Source organism: Dermochelys coriacea, chromosome 1, assembly GCF_009764565.3.
Source record: "Dermochelys coriacea isolate rDerCor1 chromosome 1, rDerCor1.pri.v4, whole genome shotgun sequence".
Lineage (NCBI taxonomy): Eukaryota > Metazoa > Chordata > Testudines > Dermochelyidae > Dermochelys > Dermochelys coriacea.
Window position 1 is genome coordinate 157,870,934 of NC_050068.2, and position 20,634 is coordinate 157,891,567.

The 20,634-nt window shown below is 40.7% G+C and overlaps 1 protein-coding gene across 4 annotated transcripts in view; it reads right to left on the minus strand.

Moving 5' to 3' along the window:
* The window catches only part of PDE9A (phosphodiesterase 9A), an 87,619-nt gene that overhangs the window by 10,092 nt on the left and 56,893 nt on the right, over nucleotides 1–20,634 (minus strand). For all 4 annotated transcript variants that reach the window (XM_038386779.2, XM_043506917.1, XM_038386778.2 and 1 more), the window contains 6 exons: nucleotides 12,416–12,502; nucleotides 8,088–8,192; nucleotides 5,320–5,402; nucleotides 3,944–4,100; nucleotides 2,550–2,663; nucleotides 1,232–1,336 (listed from right to left, as the gene is read on the minus strand). In XM_038386779.2, the coding sequence (XP_038242707.1) occupies nucleotides 1,232–1,336; nucleotides 2,550–2,663; nucleotides 3,944–4,100; nucleotides 5,320–5,402; nucleotides 8,088–8,192; nucleotides 12,416–12,502 (651 nt within the window). The remainder of the gene's footprint in view (nucleotides 1–1,231; nucleotides 1,337–2,549; nucleotides 2,664–3,943; nucleotides 4,101–5,319; nucleotides 5,403–8,087; nucleotides 8,193–12,415; nucleotides 12,503–20,634) is intronic.

A 20,634-nucleotide genomic window follows, 5' to 3' on the forward strand; every position in this document is an offset into this window, starting at 1 on the left:
GAACAGTCTAGAGCCATCCTCTTTGAAACCCCCTTTCAGGTAGTTGAAAGCAGCTATCAAATCCCCCCTCATTCTTCTCTTCTGCAGACTAAACAATCCCAGCTCCCTCAGCCTCTCCTCATAAGTCATGTGCTCTAGACCCCTAATCATTTTCGTTGCCCTTCGTTGTACTCTTTCCAATTTATCCACATCCTTCCTGTAGTGTGGGGCCCAAAACTGGACACAGTACTCCAGATGAGGCCTCACCAGTGTCGAATAGAGGGGAACGATCACGTCCCTCGATCTGCTCGCTATGCCCCTACTTATACAACCCAAAATGCCATTGGCCTTCTTGGCAACAAGGGCACACTGCTGACTCATATCCAGCTTCTCGTCCACTGTCACCCCTAGGTCCTTTTCCGCAGAACTGCTGCCGAGCCATTCGGTCCCTAGTCTGTAGCGGTGCATTGGATTCTTCCATCCTAAGTGCAGGACCCTGCATTTATCCTTATTGAACCTCATTAGATTTCTTTTGGCCCAATCCTCCAATTTGTCTAGGTCCTTCTGTATCCTATCCCTCCCCTCCAGCGTATCTACCACTCCTCCCAGTTTAGTATCATCCGCAAATTTGCTGAGAGTGCAATCCACACCATCCTCCAGATCATTTATGAAGATATTGAACAAAACGGGCCCCAGGACCGACCCCTGGGGCACTCCACTTGACACCGGCTGCCAACTAGACATGGAGCCATTGATCACTACCCGTTGAGCCCGACAATCTAGCCAGCTTTCTACCCACCTTATAGTGCATTCATCCAGCCCATACTTCCTTAACTTGCTGACAAGAATGCTGTGGGAGACCGTGTCAAAAGCTTTGCTAAAGTCAAGAAACAATACATCCACTGCTTTCCCTTCATCCACAGAACCAGTAATCTCATCATAAAAGGCGATTAGATTAGTCAGGCATGACCTTCCCTTGGTGAATCCATGCTGACTGTTCCTGATCACTTTCCTCTCCTCTAAGTGCTTCAGGATTGATTCTTTGAGGACCTGCTCCATGATTTTTCCAGGGACTGAGGTGAGGCTGACCGGCCTGTAGTTCCCAGGATCCTCCTTCTTCCCTTTTTTAAAGATGGGCACTACATTAGCCTTTTTCCAGTCATCCGGGACTTCCCCCGTTCGCCACGAGTTTTCAAAGATATTATTATGATGATGCTGATTGTGTATCTGTGTCTCTGTCTCTCATTCTTACCTGCATAAAATACTCCTCTAATAAGCAGTCTACCCATGGTTCCGCTACTTCCATCGGGCGGACTTCATTCGAGATATCACAACATTTTATCAGTACCATCTTCAACTGAAGAAGGAAAAATACTTTAACACTCTGGTAATATAGAAGCCTGCCCCTTTGTCTTTACAGAAGCCATAGAAGCCATGAGTCCTTCATTTTTAGAGAGGTAGAGGGGAATGATCTCAGACTAGAAGGATAGTCTTTTGGCTAAGGCACAAGACTGATCTGGTTTCTCTTCCTCCTATCTAGAGAGATTTGATTCCTGGTTCTGCCTGCCACATATTTCCTGTATGATATTTGGCAAGTCACTTAACCCCTATGTGTCTCAGTTTTCCGTTCTGTGAAAGGGGGATAATGGTTACCTACTCCATGGGAGGTTTATGAGGCTTAATCCATGAATGATTGTAAAGGGCTTTGACATTCCTGGAGGGAAGGCACTATAGGGGCCTGCTCCCACCCTCATTAATGTCAGTGGAAAGATTCCCACTGAGTTCAATGGGAATTAGATTAAGTCTAGAGCAAAGTATTGTTATGATGGATGTAATGGGACTAGAATGAAACTAAGAATTTATATCCAGACAGATACAGTAATTATTTCTTGCTCAGATGACTCTAGGATTTCAAAATCTGAAAGAGGAATCTAGACTTTCTTTGTATAAAGTGACTTCTCATTGTTTTTGGGGGAAAAGCTTTTATAAAAATCTACAGAAATACTTTGATGTTTCTTTTAACGTTACAGTGCAAACCCTTGTTTTTAGGCACACATTTCCCTGCAGTATTTGGTACCCACTCACAGTGACACCCAAAAAGGGAGGGAAGGATGGTTCCATAGTTAGGTAGCTAGGCTGGGATTAGGGAGAGCTTGCACAATACCCTGCTCTGCCAAGGATTTCCTGTGAGACCTGGGGCAAGTCACTTAGTCTCTCTGGGTCTCACTTCTCCAGTTGTAAAAGAAGTACTTCTCTACCTCACAGTGGTGTTGGAGGCACTTATATGCTACACTGAGAGGAGCTATCCAAGTATTCAATTCAAATTGATCCACCCCAAAACAAACTATTTCATTTGGATTTTTTTCTTGTCAAAATCTTTTCCCCACACAGAAAATTTCAAGTTTGCAGAAACTGCATTTTCTGTTGAAAAAACCCATTTTGACAGAAAAATTCTGACAACTTCTACTCAACATCTTGCATGATTAGGCCAAAACCAAAGTTTAGAATGTAGCAGTGTCACTACGAATCATGGTAGGCACTGAAAAATGATAAACACATAATCTCCTTACACAGGTGACATGTTCCTCATTTGAGTAATCAAAATTATCCATTTTTTCTTTGAAAGAGTCCAGTATTTCTGCATGTCTTGCCATGTCTGTTGCCAGGATTAATGTAATTATCCCCTATCAAAACAAACATAATAATACATTGATTTAACGTCTCACAAGGCATAGCTATTGCTGTGTAAAGAAATGTGCTTAAATTAACACAAATACCTTATGATAGAACACAGACAAGAAGAACACATGTATCACATCAGCACCATTGAAAGAGGAACTTTCATACTTGAGGCCACTTGACAAAGTAGACTATTAATTTAAAGAATTCACAGTGACATAAGAGAATCACTAACTATGTAATTGGTTTTGTATAATTATATGCTGAAGAAACTGCTGCTTCTTGTTCTGAGCTTTGTTTGATTTTTAGTATGAATGCAAAGTACACAAAGAAATAAACTAAAAGCTCAATTCTACATGCTGAGGACCAAGCTTGGTCCCACAGAAGTCAATGGCAGTTTTGAATTTCTGCATTTTCATTTAATATGGATGGGAGAGTTGCATCCATGAATCTGAGGGTGGAATTTGGGATTTGGAATTTGGAATATGCAAATTACATCTTAGTTTGTTGTCATGGAAAATACTGTGAATTTATTCTTATGACTTCATTGCCTCACACAACAGAAAAAGAGATGGGCTCCACGGGTTGAAGCTTTTGTGTAAACACAAATATTTTTAATACTGATGAAAAATGGGGGGAAAAAAGATGATAAAATGTGTAGGAGGTGAATATTTGTTTATGTCTTTACAAATTGTCTCCAGTTTGAACTCCCTGTTTAAGTTCAGCATAATGTTCTACTAATGGTTAAGTTGTTACCATATGAGCAAGTTGGCCTAGTTACAGTCACATCCTAACAACTCCTTTCATAATAAGAAAAGGAGTACTTGTGGCACCTTAGAGACTAACAAATGTATTTGAGCATAAGCTTTCGTGAGCTACAGCTCACTTCATCGGATGCAATGAGCTGTAGCTCACGAAAGCTTATGCTCAAATACATTTGTTAGTCTCTAAGGTGCCACAAGTACTCCTTTTCTTTTTGCAAATACAGACTAACACGGCTGCTACTCTGAATCCTTTCATAATGTAAGTTTCTACACAGAAGAGTATACGTTTAAGAGTCAAACTTTGCTCATTGGTACCCAAGGAAGGTCAGCTCAACTGTCCAACAAGAGTTGCTAGAGAAATAGCCCAGGAATCTCTCTGTGTTACTTCAAGTTTGAGGATATTCAGTTCTAACCTCTTGATGGAATTATTCTGTTGGACTGTTCAGAAGGTAGATTTGGGCACACTGAAACTTCAAGAGCAGTTTGCATGTCATACCTCCCTTCTGGATCAACATTCATACCTGTCTTATCCGTTTGAATTGTTCCTGGGTAGCATTGGAGAAAATGTTGCATTCTGGCTGGGCAATGATCTGGAAAGCCACAGCACAGTGATGGTTCTCCAGTGGGGAGATGTCATTGTAGCGCACGGCAAGCTCTGTTCGGGCATTAATCTGGTAGCTGGTGTGAAGGAAAATAGTGAGGTCTCACACGTTGCCTTCCCCCAATACTTAAAAACATACATTACACATTAGACATTGGTTATTTTTATGTATATTGTTGTGAATACCTAATTAATTAATAATAAATTATTGCAACAGTTAATATTAAATCCAAAATAATTTTTTGAGAAAATGATCATACTTCCACATCATTTCAAAGACTCTCATTATTTACTTAAAAAGAAAAGGAGTACTTGTGGCACCTTAGAGACTAACAAATTTATTTGAGCATAAGCTTTCGGATGCATGAAGTGAGCTGTAGCTCATGAAAGCTTATGCTCAAATAAATTTGTTAGTCTCTAAGGTGCCACAAGTACTCCTTTTCTTTTTGCGAATACAGACTAACACGGCTACTGTTCTGAAACCTGTCATTATTTAGTTGTTATTATTGAATTTCTATAACTTAAAAACATATGGGGGAAGGATAGAGGGGACTCTTCTTCTTTTTAGCTAACAGGCTTGACTCCCACTAACTCCCAGTAAAGTCAATGGAAAGATGCTCATGGAGCTCAGTGCAAATTAGATCAGGCCCTTATTTAATAGCTGAATACAAGTAAATTAGAGTTTATTTATAGTTCACAGAAGTAATAATGCTTAGCACTTCTAGCACCTTCCATCTGAACCTCACACCATGCTTTACAGACATTTATGAAGTAACTTTCAGATCACCCCTGCCATCTAGCTGTTGTTATCTCCATTATATAAATGGGCAACGGAGATAGACAGTGGTTAAGTGCTTTGTTTAAGGTCTTTGGCAGAGCTGGGAAAAGAACCAGAAACTTTTCCCATGTAACTGAGCCTCAAGCATATGACCATTCTACTACATAGGATAATTAACAAAAGAATTTGACCTGTGAATCTTTTCTAGCTGCCAATTTCCTTTAATGGAAAATACATAAGTTTTATGAGAAAACTGAAGAGGGAGAGCCATTTTCCTTTCAGAGTTTAGCACAGTTAGCAGCCTCAGCTCAGGACTGAGTAAGCTAATGGCTAGCGTTGCATATAGCCTAACCAGTGGTGGCTCTGTCCTTGTCAGTGTTTGACCATAATAGCAGAGCATTGTGGGTAGATTCCTACTCAGCTGCCCTACACTCTGCTCTGGACATGAGAAGAAAATGCTGATCTGCATTGTTTTCCAGATATATTTGAAAGAAACAAAAAATAAAGGGCACACATACGTGTTGTTGTATCCTGGATGATCCAAATCATGGCAAACTGCAGCAGTCATCAGAATTAAGATATCAATTTGGGGAAATTTCTCCTGCAAAAGAAAAACATAATAATGTAGTATCTTACAATTTCTATACCTTTTCCCCCCAACACATTCACATTTCAGAAAAACAAGTCACCTGGGTAAAATTAACCATTATTCATTAATTAAATTTACTGCAGATAAGAAAGAAGATTCCACTGTTCACTGCAGCAACAAATGATTCAGTTTCAGCTTTGACGCATTAAATAGAAGCAGTTTGGAGGAGGCCAGTGGAATTTTGTCTGAGAGTTATTCATATTCATATTATGTTTTAAAGCACAGAGATGTTAATACTCAGGCCTTTAGAAATCATTCCAGTGTCTACGCTAGCTGAGGGAGGGTTGGAAGACAATTTACATACTATTATCTTTCACACTAACTAGAGATGGGAAGAGAGTGAGGAAAATTTTTCACAAACATTTCAGCAACTTCCAAACAGGATGAATATTTGTGGAAGCAGTTTTGCTCATATGTATATCCACAAGAACACAAATTCTTGCCAGTACCTGGGATTCATTTTACCATGGAACAAAACGTGGTTTGTGATGAAATCAAATTTGTTTTGTGTGGAAGTGAAAGCAGTTTAGAAATGTTAGGTCATCCAGTGAGAGAAAAATACACCTGGCTAAGGTGACCATACAGAATAAATCTGAATCGTGAACATAGAACATGCAAAGCAATATTTTCAGTGAGTGGTTCATGAGCAACCTGTAGGCTGAATCTAGTTTGCAGAAAACATTTGCTGAAATATTTTATATAGTGAATGAAGTCCCAATTCATAGACCATGAAAGTCACTTCACTGGGATTTTGACCAGGCCCCAAATTTATACAAATGTCAGACTACCTGCATAAGGGTTAAATTAATACATTGGCAATGGTTTTTCCAGCTTTAATAAGCACTCTTTCTTTGAGCTGCAGTCTGATTTGGGGGTCTTCTGGGGAAGTAGTGACAAGGAAGAGACAACTTTAGCTTGAATGATGGTTCTTTCTACTTCTTGGTCAATTTAAACAGGAAGACCTAAATTTGAGATTAAAATCAAAGAGGCCAGCCCTTGGGCTGTTGAAGGTCAGATATACTTCAGTCACAACTACTGTCTGGAAATCTGGAATTTTACTACATCTCTTGATCACTGATATCTTTGACAGGATGATAGAAGGAGATGTTTTCTAGTCTTCCTATTTGTAGGATTCTATTTTATTATAACCAAAGCTAATTCATTCCATGGGGCATGCCAGTCAGCCAGCTGTCTTGTGGATTTTCAGAGGTGTTGAGTACTCACAAATCCCGAAGAAGTTAGTGAGAGCTACAGGCGTGCAGCATCTTGGACTATCCCTTGCCTCCATGGGATTACTCTGTCATTTTCCTAATGTTAAGCATGTGCTTAAGTGCTTTGCTGATTCAGGCCTAGATGACTAAATGAAAGAGTCTCTGAAATGACTGAGCATTTTATTCAGTGATTTAAATAATGACTTTTCATATAATCCAGGGCAATAGGTTCTCACTGTAATTAGACATAGATGAACCAATTGGGGTGAAATAAGAACCTACTGGAAACATTTTTTATTTCAGAACAAAACACAACCTCCTTTTCATGCCTGGATCTGTTCAATAAGTCTCTTCACTATGTCCTGTGACCAGTCCAACCACTTATCTACAGTGGCAGATCCTCTTTTGAGGAAGACTGTAAAACTCCTTCCTTCCTTGAGTGGCAGTTTAGCCTCTGTACTCGCCATTGCTGCTGCAGTTCTTGTCAACCTTCCAGAGAGTCTAGAGTTTCCCTGATACATGCTCCCCAGAATGCCCTGCTGGAGCACAGGCAGGCACATGGTTTAATTGGCTCAGGAGCTTCAGAAGGTGATGGTGTAGTCTGGGACCCAAGTACTGGGGAAGAGCCAGAATGAGTGGAGTGTGAAGGAGCACTCAGCGGAGACACTACTGGGTCCTGTCCTCAGCTGCTGCTTCTGGAGTCAGGGAGAGAGAGGGGAGGGCTGCTGCATGGCTTTCCACTGAAGAGAGTACCACACAGGAGGAGTAGAGAAGTCCTCTTCCCCTGAAGCATAGCAAAGAGGAAGGAGCATTGATCAGCAAAGATAGAGGAGCTTGGGCTTTTTGAGGGAGTTGTTTCATAGGGAGGGAGCCAGCAGCAGACTATCCAAGTTTGAGAGTTTCCAGAAGTTTAGGTCATTTCTGGTAAAGCTCTTGTGCTTATGGATACTTATCTAAACTTTTGAGACCCATTCTACCTATCTTAATTACTTACATGGCCCCATTACTGACATATTTGAGCATCTCACAATCTTAATGTATTTATCTTCACAACACCCCTTTGAGGTAGGGCAGTGCTATTATCTCCATTTTACAGGTGGAGAACTGAGGCATAGAGAGTGTAAGTGACTTGCTCAAGGTCAGACAGGAAATCTGTGGCAGAACAGGAACTTGAACCCAGGTCTCCCAAGCTCTAGGCTAGTTCCCCAACCATTGAGCAGCCTTTCTTTCCACTATAACTAATTATAATTAGGTTTCCTAAAGTTTTCTTGTTTGCTTTCAATAAATTAATGAGTCATGTACAAACAAAATGATTGTGCTTTTTGGAAGGAAAATGTCCTGGGTTTTATGACTCTTAGTGGATGAATATTTATCTGGTGATAGAAGCAGAAATACAGATAGCTATGTGGACAAACTAGAGACACACCTGGAGATTGCAGAGTGAGATCATACTGTACATCATCTGAGTCACACAGAAGCAGTGCCGGAAATTATGGAATGGGTTGTTTCTGTAATTGTCATGAATACACAGCTACAAAAAGAGGGAGTAAAACAGTTAATGACTGTAGATATGTTTCTGAATGGAAAGATCTGAGTCCATGCACTTCCCGCTCTCCCTCGAGGCACTGCATGTCACCATGTGAGTCATATGGACCCCACATCATTCTCCACTTTTGCCCCTTCAAAAATCACAACATGCAGCCCTGTAACACCACCCTTTTCCTTCTGGTTGAGGAGAACTAGATATGGCTCCCTATGAAGATTTTATTAACAGAATCTGTGAACCATCCAATGGAGTCACTGAAAAGTACCAGGGGGCATTCCTTCCCCAGCCACATGAGGGATAGCAATATGAGGCCAGAGATTGTCAGAAGTCCCTCTCTTTGTTATCTGCCTCACCCAGTAGTATAGGCAGGCAATAGCAAACTTTCCCAGTCCTGATGCACAACATGTGCTCTGGTCTTGCATCTCTCCTGAACAGACACCACCAAGTTTGCCAAACTGTGCTGCGGACAAAGGCCCATTTAGGAATATACAGAGGCCACAAAACTCATTTCTGACATAATTTGAATGTCAACCCTTGAGGTCTTCAAAGCCAAGAATGTAATAGTTATTTAATTTACAAATATACACTGAAGACATCTTATCAGACAGGCCTCCAGCACGTGCTTAACTTTAATCATGGGACTAGCCCCATTGCCATATGTGGGATTACATACATTCTTAAAGTTAAACTGAGCCTAAGTGCATTGCCGGATCAGGACCAGAGTCCTTCGCACCCTGCAGGATCAAGCCGCTTGTTCTTGGGCTTGATGTTCTAAGCATCCAAACCTCCAGCTGGAGTCAATGGGAGCTGGGAAAGCTCAGCACTTCTGAAAAACCAGGCCTGTATTGTTTGGCTTCTATTTCAGTAGAAAAGGACTTTTGAAAGTAACTTTAAAAATTCTATGTTGATGATCTCCTCAAATGTTATAAACATCATCTCATACAACTTCTGCACTGAAATGTGGGTCATACACATTCATTATGCAAGGTAATATGATTGTAATACATGCATTGATCAGTGGAAGTCAGACCGCTAAATGTGATTCCTGATTCAGAAGCTGTATCAGCCCTGCATGCTGAGCTATTAAAAATATTTGGTTGCATTTGTCATCCTGTTCCTCAGTTTCTCGGTGGTATTTTTAAGGCAAATGAATGTGGGACTGAGAAAGGAAACCTTCAAGTAAAGTGAGGTAGCTCTTTCTCGTCCACCTGAGTTCAACCCTAAGCGCACTATAGCCTTTGGGGAAATATCACCACCTGGATTTAGGGACTGTGGGTCTCTTTTTATCATCCCTTTTTGCAAAGCCAATATTTGCAAAGTAATTTTTGTAACACTCAGATTTTTATAGAATAAATAAGGAGCCGCACACATGGTTCAGAATGAGATTGTATTAACTATTAATGGTAGCACATTGAATTACTCAGGGAAATTTGAACGGATGTGAACGCATTTCTAAACATATTGTAGGTGGCACAGATTCATAGTTTTTAATGTCAAAAGGGACCATCGTGATAATCTAGTCTGACCTCCTGTACCACACAGGCCATAGAATGTCACCCCATAATTCCTGAATTTTGCCCGACAATTTGTGGTTGAACAAGAGTGTATCTTTTAAAAAGACAGCCAATCCTGACTTAAAGATTCCAAGTGATGGAGAATCTACCACATTCCTAGGTAAGTTGTTCCAATGGTTAAATTCCCTCACTCTTAAAAATCTGCACCTTATTTCCAGTTTGAACTTCTAGCTTCACATTTCAGCTGCAGGATCTTGTTATGTTTTTCTCTAATAGTTTAAAGACCCACCTACTACTAGAAATCTTCTTCCTGTTTAGATTCTTATAGATAACTCTCAAGTCACCTCTTGATTTTTTTTGCCAGTAAGATAACTAAATTCATCTCCTTAAGTCTCTCACAGTGAAGCATGTTTTCCATTTTTGTAGCAAGTCCCATTTTACTGACATTTGCTACTTTTGGCCAGAGAAAGAGCAATCAAATAGTTTTCATTGCATCCTCCAGACAAAAATGATATAATCCTGCAGAGCAACATGCTATGTGACATACACTAAAAAGATAGTTCATTTTCTGCTGTGCATAGAAGTGCAGGGACATGCCATGTTTATGAAAAACAGTCTAACAACCTACACACAGAAGTATTGTGAGTCCAGTACTAGTAATTTCAGGCTAAACCAATGTATAATATAGGAACACAGACAATGCCATACTGGACATAGGAGTGGTAAGTAGGAGTGTGGGGGGTGCTGCAGCCCCAGGGTCCTGGCCACCAGCCCCGCATGCGGGGTTCCGGCTGCCGGCCCTGCCCCTACCCCCGCCCCTAGCTGTGGCCCCAGCCTCTGTCCATGTCCCCACCTCCTGGAGCCATGGCCCTGCTCTCGGCCCCAGCTCTAGGGGGTGGTGAGGGGTGCAGACAGGGGAAAGAGGGGTGCAGCTCATCACCCCCACTCCAAAAACTGTTCAAGCACCACTGTTACTGGATCAAACCCAACGTCCATCTAGTCCGAGCTCCTGTTTTTGAAATGGCCAGTACCAGATGCTTCAGAGGAAAATGTAAGAACCCCACAGGGAAATGTGGGATAATCTGTCTCCCCACCACATTAGGACTACCTCATCTATAATAGTTAGAGATTGGGTTAAGCCCTGAAACATGAGATTTAATATCTCTTCCAAAAAGAATTTTTAGCATTTATCGTGATAACTCTGGGTATTTTTGATATCTATATAAGTGTCTAATCTCTTTCTGAATCTTGTTAAATTCTTGGTCTAAACACCTTCCTGTGGCACTGAGTTCCAGAGTCTAATTATGCATTGTATTTTCTATTTTGAATTTACCACCTTTTATTTCATTGAATGTCTCTTTGTTCTTGTGTTTCAAGATAGGGAGAACTGACATTCCTGATCTACATTCTCTATATTATTCATTATTTTATATACTTTTATCAAGATCCCTCTTATTCAGCTCCTTTCTAAGCAAACCAATCCCAATTTTAATTCATGTGAGTTTTTCCATTACCCTAATCATTCTGGTGGCCCTTCTCTGAAATCTCTCTAATTCTGCAATATCCTTTTTGAAATATAGTGACTAGTACTATACAAGGTATTCCAAATGAGGTCACATCATTGATTCACATAACGGCATCATACTATTTCCTGTGTTATTCTCCATCCCAGTCCTTAGGAATTCTAATGTCTTGTTAGCTTTTTTGACCACAGCAGCACATTTTGTAGAGGTCTTCATTGAGCTGTCTGCCATAAAACCCAGGACATTTTTCTAAGGTGACACATCTAATTTAGAACCTTTTAAAGTGTACTAGTTGCTTAATTTTTTGCCTCCAATGTGTATTACTTTGAATTTATTGACACTGAATTTCATTTGCCAACTTATTTATTTAGGTTTCAGAGTAGCAGCCGTGTTAGTCCATTTCCATTTGTGGTCAGAGTTGTCTGTCAAGATTGCTTGAATGAGAAAATACCTGTATTTATAGTAGACTTTTTGCACACTAATTTCAGAGTAGCAGCCGTGTCAGTCTGTATTCGCAAAAAGAAAAGGAGTACTTGTGGCACCTTAGAGACTAACAAATTTATTAGAGCATAAGCTTTCGTGAGCTACAGCTCACTTCATCGGATGCATCCGATGAAGTGAGCTGTAGCTCACGAAAGCTTATGCTCTAATAAATTTGTTAGTCTCTAAGGTGCCACAAGTACTCCTTTTCTTTTTATTTATTTAGGTCTCTCTGAAGTTCTTCAGTCTACCCAGTCCCGACTAATCTATATAACTTTGTCTCATCTGCAAATTTTGTCACCTCACTAATCCCTTTTCAGATCGTTTCCCTTTTCAGATCATTAATATTAAACACTGTACCTAGTATCTAGCCTTAAAGCACCCTGTTAACCCGTTTTTTCCATATTAACAATTGAGTTACTCTAGGAATAAATTTGGCTGTAGTGAGTCCACAGAAAGCTCAGAATCAAGATTTAAGTAAACAAATACAGACCTATTGTAAAACATGTCATCTGTGACCCTGATCATGCAAACATTGGCACAGGTGCTTAACTTTAAACATGTGAGTAGTTTCACTGCCTTTAATGGGATTACTCATCTGAATAAAGTTAATGTTATGAGGAAGTGTTTGCAGGATTTTGGGCTGTGTTTTAAAAATCACAGATACCAGGAATGTTAAAGAAATACTTACCAACCACCTCTTCAGAGTGATGGGATTGATATTAAAGCCTTTCACCAACCCAAGATCATGGTACATATGTTCCAAACAACTCAGCATCTGTAATGATGAATAGACAGGATATTGTTTTAATCACTGTTTAAATCTTCACATTACAAGCACTGATGTCTAATGGAGCCCTATTGTTAATCATGAAACAAAGCTGTTCGAAGACTGCAAGATCAAAACCAGTTCATTAAGGACCTGATCCAAAGCCCACTGAAGACAAAATAAAAACTTCTATTGACTTCAATATGTTTTGGATTGGGCCCTAATTCATCCCAGAGCTCCACAGTGATCATTGGTCATGAAAATCAAACTATATCACCTCTTGAAGAAGTAATTTGATTTTGCTAATGGAACCAGTTTATGGGCCTGATTCAAAGCCCAGTTGAAGTCAGTGGTGGCCTTTTCATTGACTTCAATGGACATTGTATAAGGACTCAAGTGCATAGAAATATCACAGTAGAAGATAAGAGTGGCTGGAGGTAGAGTGCAGTCTAGATAACTGGGCACATCTAATTCATGTGTGACTTCCTGGAATTTTTTAAAAATCAAGTATCCTCAATAGACTAAACAGACAAAAAAAACCAAACCCTCAGACTGTAAAATTACAATATTAGAGCAGGTTTGTGCATATTCCCTCCCATAACTGTGTATCTATGAATACCAAAACACAAAGGCAAAACATTATTTAAGACAACAGCCTTTGACATTCATTCGTGTTTTCCGAACTGAACACAACTAGCTCAGCTATGCCATTCCAAGTCTAGATTTTGTTGTGTCTGGAAATATTATAGAAAATAACTTATTTATATGCTACTTAGGTCTTGGTTTAAGTGTGTCTGACCCAGTTTTTGCATCTCAATTATAGCGACATTGGAATAGTGTTATAAATATGCCCTAGGAGATATTTGAATTTTAAACCCCTATTTTTGGGGCACTCATAGCGTCCCAGAAAAATTTCTTCCCGTAGTGAAATTTCCTGTGTTTGTCAGCTCATATTTAATTTAATATCATGTTTAGTAAAATTCCATTATGGCTGGCTTTGGGTCATTCAAATGTGAATTTAAAAGTTTTTCCCACAAAACTGCAAGAAAAATCTCAGAAGACTGATGGGTACTCAAATAATACCATCACAATTTTGCTTTACAGCATCATGCTTGGTTCCCTGGTACCCAAGGCCAGAACATATTGTTTGATACATTAAAAAACAAACAAACAAAACAAACCCTGTTACTGAAACAAAGATTTAGGCAAAAAGAAAAGGAGTACTTGTAGCACCTTAGAGACTAAGAAATTTATTAGAGCATAAGCTTTCGTGAGCTACAGCTCACTTCATCGGATGCATTTGGTGGAAAAAACAGAGGAGAGATTTATATACACACACACAGAGAACATGAAACAATGGGTTTATCATACACACTGTAAGGAGAGTGATCACTTAAGATAAGCCATCACCCACAGCAGGGGGGGGAAAAGGAGGAAAACCTTCCATGGTGACAAGCAGGTAGGCTAATTCCAGCAGTTAACAAGAATATCAGAGGAACAGTGGGGGGTGGGGTGGGGGGGAGAAATACCATGGGGAAATAGTTTTACTTTGTGTAATGACTCATCCATTCCCAGTCTCTATTCAAGCCTAAGTTAATTGTATCCAGTTTGCAAATTAATTCCAATTCAGCAGTCTCTCGTTGGAGTCTGTTTTTGAAGCTTTTTTGTTGAAGTATAGCCACTCTTAGGTCTGTGATCGAGTGACCAGAGAGATTGAAGTGTTCTCCAACTGGTTTTTGAATGTTATAATTCTTGACGTCTGATTTGTGTCCATTCATTCTTTTACGTAGAGACTGTCCAGTTTGGCCAATGTACATGGCAGAGGGGCATTGCTGGCACATGATGGCATATATCACATTGGTAGATGCGCAGGTGAACGAGCCTCTGATAGTGTGGCTGATGTGATTAGGCCCTATGATGGTATCCCCTGAATAGATATGTGGACAGAGTTGGCAACAGGCTTTGTTGCAAGGATAGGTTCCTGGGTTAGTGGTTCTGTTGTGTGGTGTGTGGTTGCTGGTGAGTATTTGCTTCAGATTGGGGGGCTGTCTGTAAGCAAGGACTGGTCTATCTCCCAAGATCTGAGAGAGCGATGGCTCGTCCTTCAGGATAGGTTGTAGATCCTTGATGATGCGTTGGAGAGGTTTTAGTTGGGGGCTGAAGGTGATGGCTAGTGGCGTTCTGTTGTTTTCTTTGTTGGGCCTGTCCTGTAGTAGGTGACGTCTGGGTACTCTTCTGGCTCTGTCAATCTGTTTCTTCACTTCAGCAGGTGGGTATTGTAGTTGTAGGAATGCATGATAGAGATCTTGTAGGTGTTTGTCTCTGTCTGAGGGGTTGGAGCAAATGCGGTTATATCGTAGCGCTTGGCTGTAGACAATGGATCGAGTGGTATGATCTGGATGAAAGCTAGAGGCATGTAGGTAGGAATAGCGGTCAGTAGGTTTCCGATATAGGGTGGTGTTTATGTGACCATCGCTTATTAGCACCGTAGTGTCCAGGAAGTGGATCTCTTGTGTGGACTGGTCCAGGCTGGGGTTGATGGTGGGATGGAAATTGTTGAAATCATGGTGGAATTCCTCAAGAGATTCTTTTCCATGGGTCCAGATGATGAAGATGTCATCAATGTAGCGCAAGTAGAGTAGGGGCATTAGGGGACGAGAGCTGAGGAAGCGTTGTTCTAAGTCAGCCATAAAAATGTTGGCATACTGTGGGGCCATGCGGGTACCCATCGCAGTGCCGCTGATTTGAAGGTATACATTGTCACCAAATGTGAAATAGTTATGGGTCAGGACAAAGTCACAAAGTTCTGCCACCAGGTTAGCCGTGACAGTATCGGGGATACTGTTCCTGACGGCTTGTAGTCCATCTTTGTGTGGAATGTTGGTGTAGAGGGCTTCTACATCCATAGTGGCTAGGATGATGTTTTTAGGAAGATCACCAATGGACTGTAGTTTCCTCAGGAAATCGGTGGTGTCTCGAAGATAGCTGGGAGTGCTGGTAACGAAGGGCCTGAGGAGGGAGTCTACATAGCCAGACAATCCTGCTGTCAGGGTGCCAATGCCTGAGATGATGGGGCGTCCAGGAATGGATGAGTCATTACACAAAGTAAAACTATTTCCCCATGGTATTTCTCCCCCCCACCCCACCCCCCACTGTTCCTCTGATATTCTTGTTAACTGCTGGAATTAGCCTACCTGCTTGTCACCATGGAAGGTTTTCCTCCTTTCCCCCCCCCTGCTGTGGGTGATGGCTTATCTTAAGTGATCACTCTCCTTACAGTGTGTATGATAAACCCATCGTTTCATGTTCTCTGTGTGTGTGTATATAAATCTCTCCTCTGTTTTTTCCACCAAATGCATCCGATGAAGTGAGCTGTAGCTCACGAAAGCTTATGCTCTAATAAATTTGTTAGTCTCTAAGGTGCCACAAGTACTCCTTTTCTTTTTGCGAATACAGACTAACACGGCTGCTACTCTGAAAGATTTAGGCCTGTCTACACTGAAAAGTTGTACTGGTATAATTTTGTCAGTTAGGGTTGTGATTTATTACCAAAACAGTTATACCTGTACAACTGCTCGTGTGCATGCAGTTATAATGATACAAAATGCCAGTGCAGCTTATTTCCCTTCCCATACTGATATAGCTATACCAGTATAAATCATCAATATGACTGCACCCATGCTAGGATTTTAGTTAACAAGGTAGAACATTTTATGTGAAGATGAGAGGATGTTTCAAGACTATAACAGGGTTCAAAAAAGAACTAGATAAGTTAATGAAGGATAGGCCCATCAATGGCTATTAGCCAGGATAGTTTGCCAGATGCTGGGAATGGGCAACAGGAGATGGATCACTTGAGGATTGCCTGTTCTGTTAATTCCCTCTGGGGCACCTGGCATTGGCCACGGTTGGAAGACAGGATACTGGGCTAGATGGACGTTTGGTCTGACCCAGTATGGCCGTTCTTATGTTCTTAAGAAATTGAAAGCAGGGCATCACTATCAGTGGAACTGGAGTCAGAGGGCCCATGTGCCCTGGAGGGCCTGTTATAGATGAGAGACCAGTAGAACAGACAATGCAGGGAGGTTGGTTGGAAGCTAATCAGCCACATAGACAGAGCAAGGCACAAGGTTTAATAAAGTTCCATTTATTCAGCTTGACCTGCATTCCACTTCACTCTTTGCTAATGAAACAAGCAGCATACTTCACATTTGCTGAGCTTCATTTTCCTTAATGATTTAACTGCATCTAGTGCACTTATCCAGCAGGCATATATTTGGATCTTTGCAAATTAAATGTTTTGGTTCAGTAAAGGATCTCCTTCATTTTTTCTTATATTTCCTTTTCTATTTTGTATGAATAATATTAAAATAAAGGAAATATAATGCAAAATGACAACGTTAGGGTTAACATTCTGCAGACCCAAAATTCAGAAAATTCAAATTTTTAGTCCAGACAGAAAAATTTTAATTTATAAATACTGCACATCTATTCTATATTTTATGTCTGTCTGTCACATTTTGGCCCTGGATGATGACATTATGGAGATGCTACACAACCTGTCCACACCCCTGCCTAACCAATTTGCCAATTTACAGGTTATATAATTGGGCCAGATTTTCAAGTGCTCAGCTTCAATTAAGGCTCTTAAATGAAGTGGCCAGTTCTGCAAATGTACACGCAGTAGCTCCCATTAAGGTTAATGACAAGCTCCCTTGAGGAGCTGCTGGATGCTGAGTACTTTTGAAAAGCTGACACATTATTTATATTCAATTACTCATATTATGATAGCGCCCATAGGCCAAATATGGATCATAGCTCCACTGTACAAGGCACTCTACAAACACAGATGTAGACACACACCTTGTCCTGCAGAGTTTACAGTCTAAAGCCCTGATTCTGCTAGCTGGTAAATGGGAGTGGAGGTGGGAGCGGAAGGGACACACTGATGCTGGCACAGAGCCCCACTGAAGTCATTGGGCACAGTGGTTTGCCAGCATGGAATATCTTGCAGGACTGGGATCAAAGAAGACAAGTGGCAGACAAAAGGTGGGGGAGAAGGAAACACTAAAATACAGTGTTGACTACTCTTTGTGATTTATTGTGAGTCTCACAATATTTGGAGTTTTTCTTAAAGCTCCAGCTCCTGGAATCAGGAGAAAACATGAGAATCTTGGGGAGGGGAGTTAAGCCAGAAGGAAAAGAACCCCCTCCGCCCCATTTATTAATTTAAAAATCTCATGATTTGGGAGAGCCTTATGATTTTTGAACATTTGGGGTTGGAAACACTGAAAATATATACAATTTTCACATACGATTTGTTAATGTACAGGTATATGGTAAGCTTCTTTCCTTCCTTTCCCTTCAGGGCTGAGCTTAAGCATCATCTGTTGGCAGATACATTGTAAGCACTGTGGAAGAGGTGGTTTTTGAGGAGGGATTTGAAAAAGGTACTGACCTTATGGACCAGTTCAAGGATGTAAGGAATAACATGGGTTTAAAATATATGTGGAGTATGGTACCCATCTACAAATAAATGGGCACCCATTAAGGGCTTGGAGCAAGGAGCCATTCTGGTTCCTCTCAATCTCCATGGGGAAGCTCCTTGTGAGGTATAGTCTGATAGTCTGCTAGCCCTGTCTGGGGAGAGATTCAACAAATTCACAGAGCTACTCAGTGTGAGGAGAAAGTGGGGCAGGAAATCAATTTATGAGTGTGCCCTATCTCCTGAGCAGCTCCATAAATCCAAACAGAAAGATGGTCACCTCCTTTCTTTGTCCTCCTTCTGCATATAGCTCAACAGTCCTCAGAACCGATCAGGTAAACTGCTTTAGAAGGGAACAAGGGACTAACACCCCAGTTACTTCTGCATAAGAGAAGGTTAGGTTTTAGCCCCAGTGGACAAAATATGATTATATTGTCATACATTCCTCAGAGAGCAAGAGATTCTCCAGGTCGGTTGATGAAATACTGTAGAGCAAACTATTACGTTATTGCCTTACGCACTGGTTACACTCTAGCATGGTGATTTACTACCCACTTGCTCAACATCAGCCACATAAACCACCACTTACTGTTAAGTAAGCATTAATATAATTGAAATGATTCATGTAAACATAAAACAGAGTCAAAAGGATGAAAATGTCAACAGACATTACCATATGGTATTGTGCTCACAGTGGTTTGTGTGATTGTTCTGAGCCTAAGTCCCGCATATGGTATGTTCCTAATCTCCATACTCTCATGCTATCAGTGTGCATGCCACAATGTAATGGTTCCCATTATGATGAATGAGTTACGCTGTTAAAATACTTTGCCTCAGTGTACAAAAATCCATGGATAATGCTTTTTTCCCTAGTCCTACTCTTTATTAATGGTCTGCCAACCTACCAACATTTTTATGATCCACCTGGCACGTTGTAATTCTTAGGGCAGTAAAAACACCACAGGCTAGATATTTTTAAGATGGTGGGTAAGTCATTTTTCCTGACAAGTAAATGACTTTGATGCTTAACTACAGGTGCCTGGAAAAAAAAATAACCATAAAGAATCTCCCTCAAACTGGCAAGAAGCGTGTGATGAAAATGCTGTTACCTTCCATGTGAATGTGCATGGCCATATATTCTAACAACCAACAGGAGACTGAACTCTGAACCCACAAAAAAGTTCTCCTGTTACTCCTACCAACTGGAAGTATGTTAACAAATAAACTGAATGAAGAACATTATTCATGTTAAAAGAAAAGGAGGACTTGTGGCACCTTAGAGACTAACAAATTTATTTGAGCATAAGCTTTCGTGAGCTACAGCTCACTTCATCGGATGCTGTAGCTCATGAAAGCTTATGCTCAAATAAATATGCTAGTCTCTAAGGTGCCGCAAGTCCTCCTTTTCTTTTTGCGAATACAGACTAACACGGCTGCTACTCTGAAACCTGTCATTATTCATTTTGGGATTTTTTTAATCTTTGGACATTTGCTTTGTCATGGAATATGTTCATCTAGTGATTTTGAAGGAGAATGGCTCCTGTTCGCATAACACTTCTTTGAAGATGTAATTTGTGCTGCTAGTTTGCAACTCCACTTTCTCTCCTTTTTTGTTGTTGCTATTGTGCTGATCTAGTTACGTCCTTCTTCTCCCTTTCCAGGCTATCATTTGTTACATCCATTTGTTGAATCTTGTTTCACATTATAACTTTCCACAAAAGGGGCATCCTCTTCCTTTGTGTTTCTACAGTAGTTCAATGGCCCCCTGGGAGCTTCCATAACATAGATGATGATGATTAATAAATAATAATAATATGCTGGGCACTTAGATTTGCATCTCCTTTGAATGTATTGCACACCAACATCCCTGTAGAGGAGCATACAAATTAATGTTTGCACCCAGGCCCTGATTCAGCAAAGCAACTAAATACTTGTTGAATATTGTGCAGGCAAGTAGTGCCATTGATTTCAGTGGGATTGATCACTTGCTTAAAGTTAAGCATGTGCTTAAGTGCTTTGCTGAACAGGGATAGACTCACTCATACTAGAGGGCATGAAAGAACATAGGCTGGCATTAACTTTGTTGCACTTGTCCTTGAATGACATTACCATATTTGGACTATGAAGAAATAAACAAGGAGTTCTATAATAAGGACAATCTATTTGGCACCTTTAGAGAACAAAAATTATTGCACTCCAGAATGATTCACTCAGAAAAGAATTAAATTTCAGGCAAATTACCTAGATCTACCAATTCTGTGTTTAAAACAGCAAATTTCAACTTAAAAGCTGAGGAGTCATGAAAATATATATTAGGTAAGGGTATCTGAAAAGGAAAAAACAAAACTTTCTTGAGTGGATACTTTTGGCCTCGTCTACCTTTGGGAATAGCACTTATCCAGCAATTGGTGTAGCCACCCAGGTGCTGATCTCTAAGGATAATGTCTACACTGCAATTAGATGCTCATGGCTGCCCAGTGCCAGTTGACTTGGGTTCACTGGGCTCAGGCTAAGGGGCTGTTTAATTGCAGTATAGACATTTGGGCTCGGGCTGGAGCTTGAGCTCTGGGATCAGCCTGGGCTCATGCTCGAGCCTGAATGTCTACACCACAATTAAACAGTCCCTGAGCCTGAGCCCCGTGAGCCTGAGTCAGCT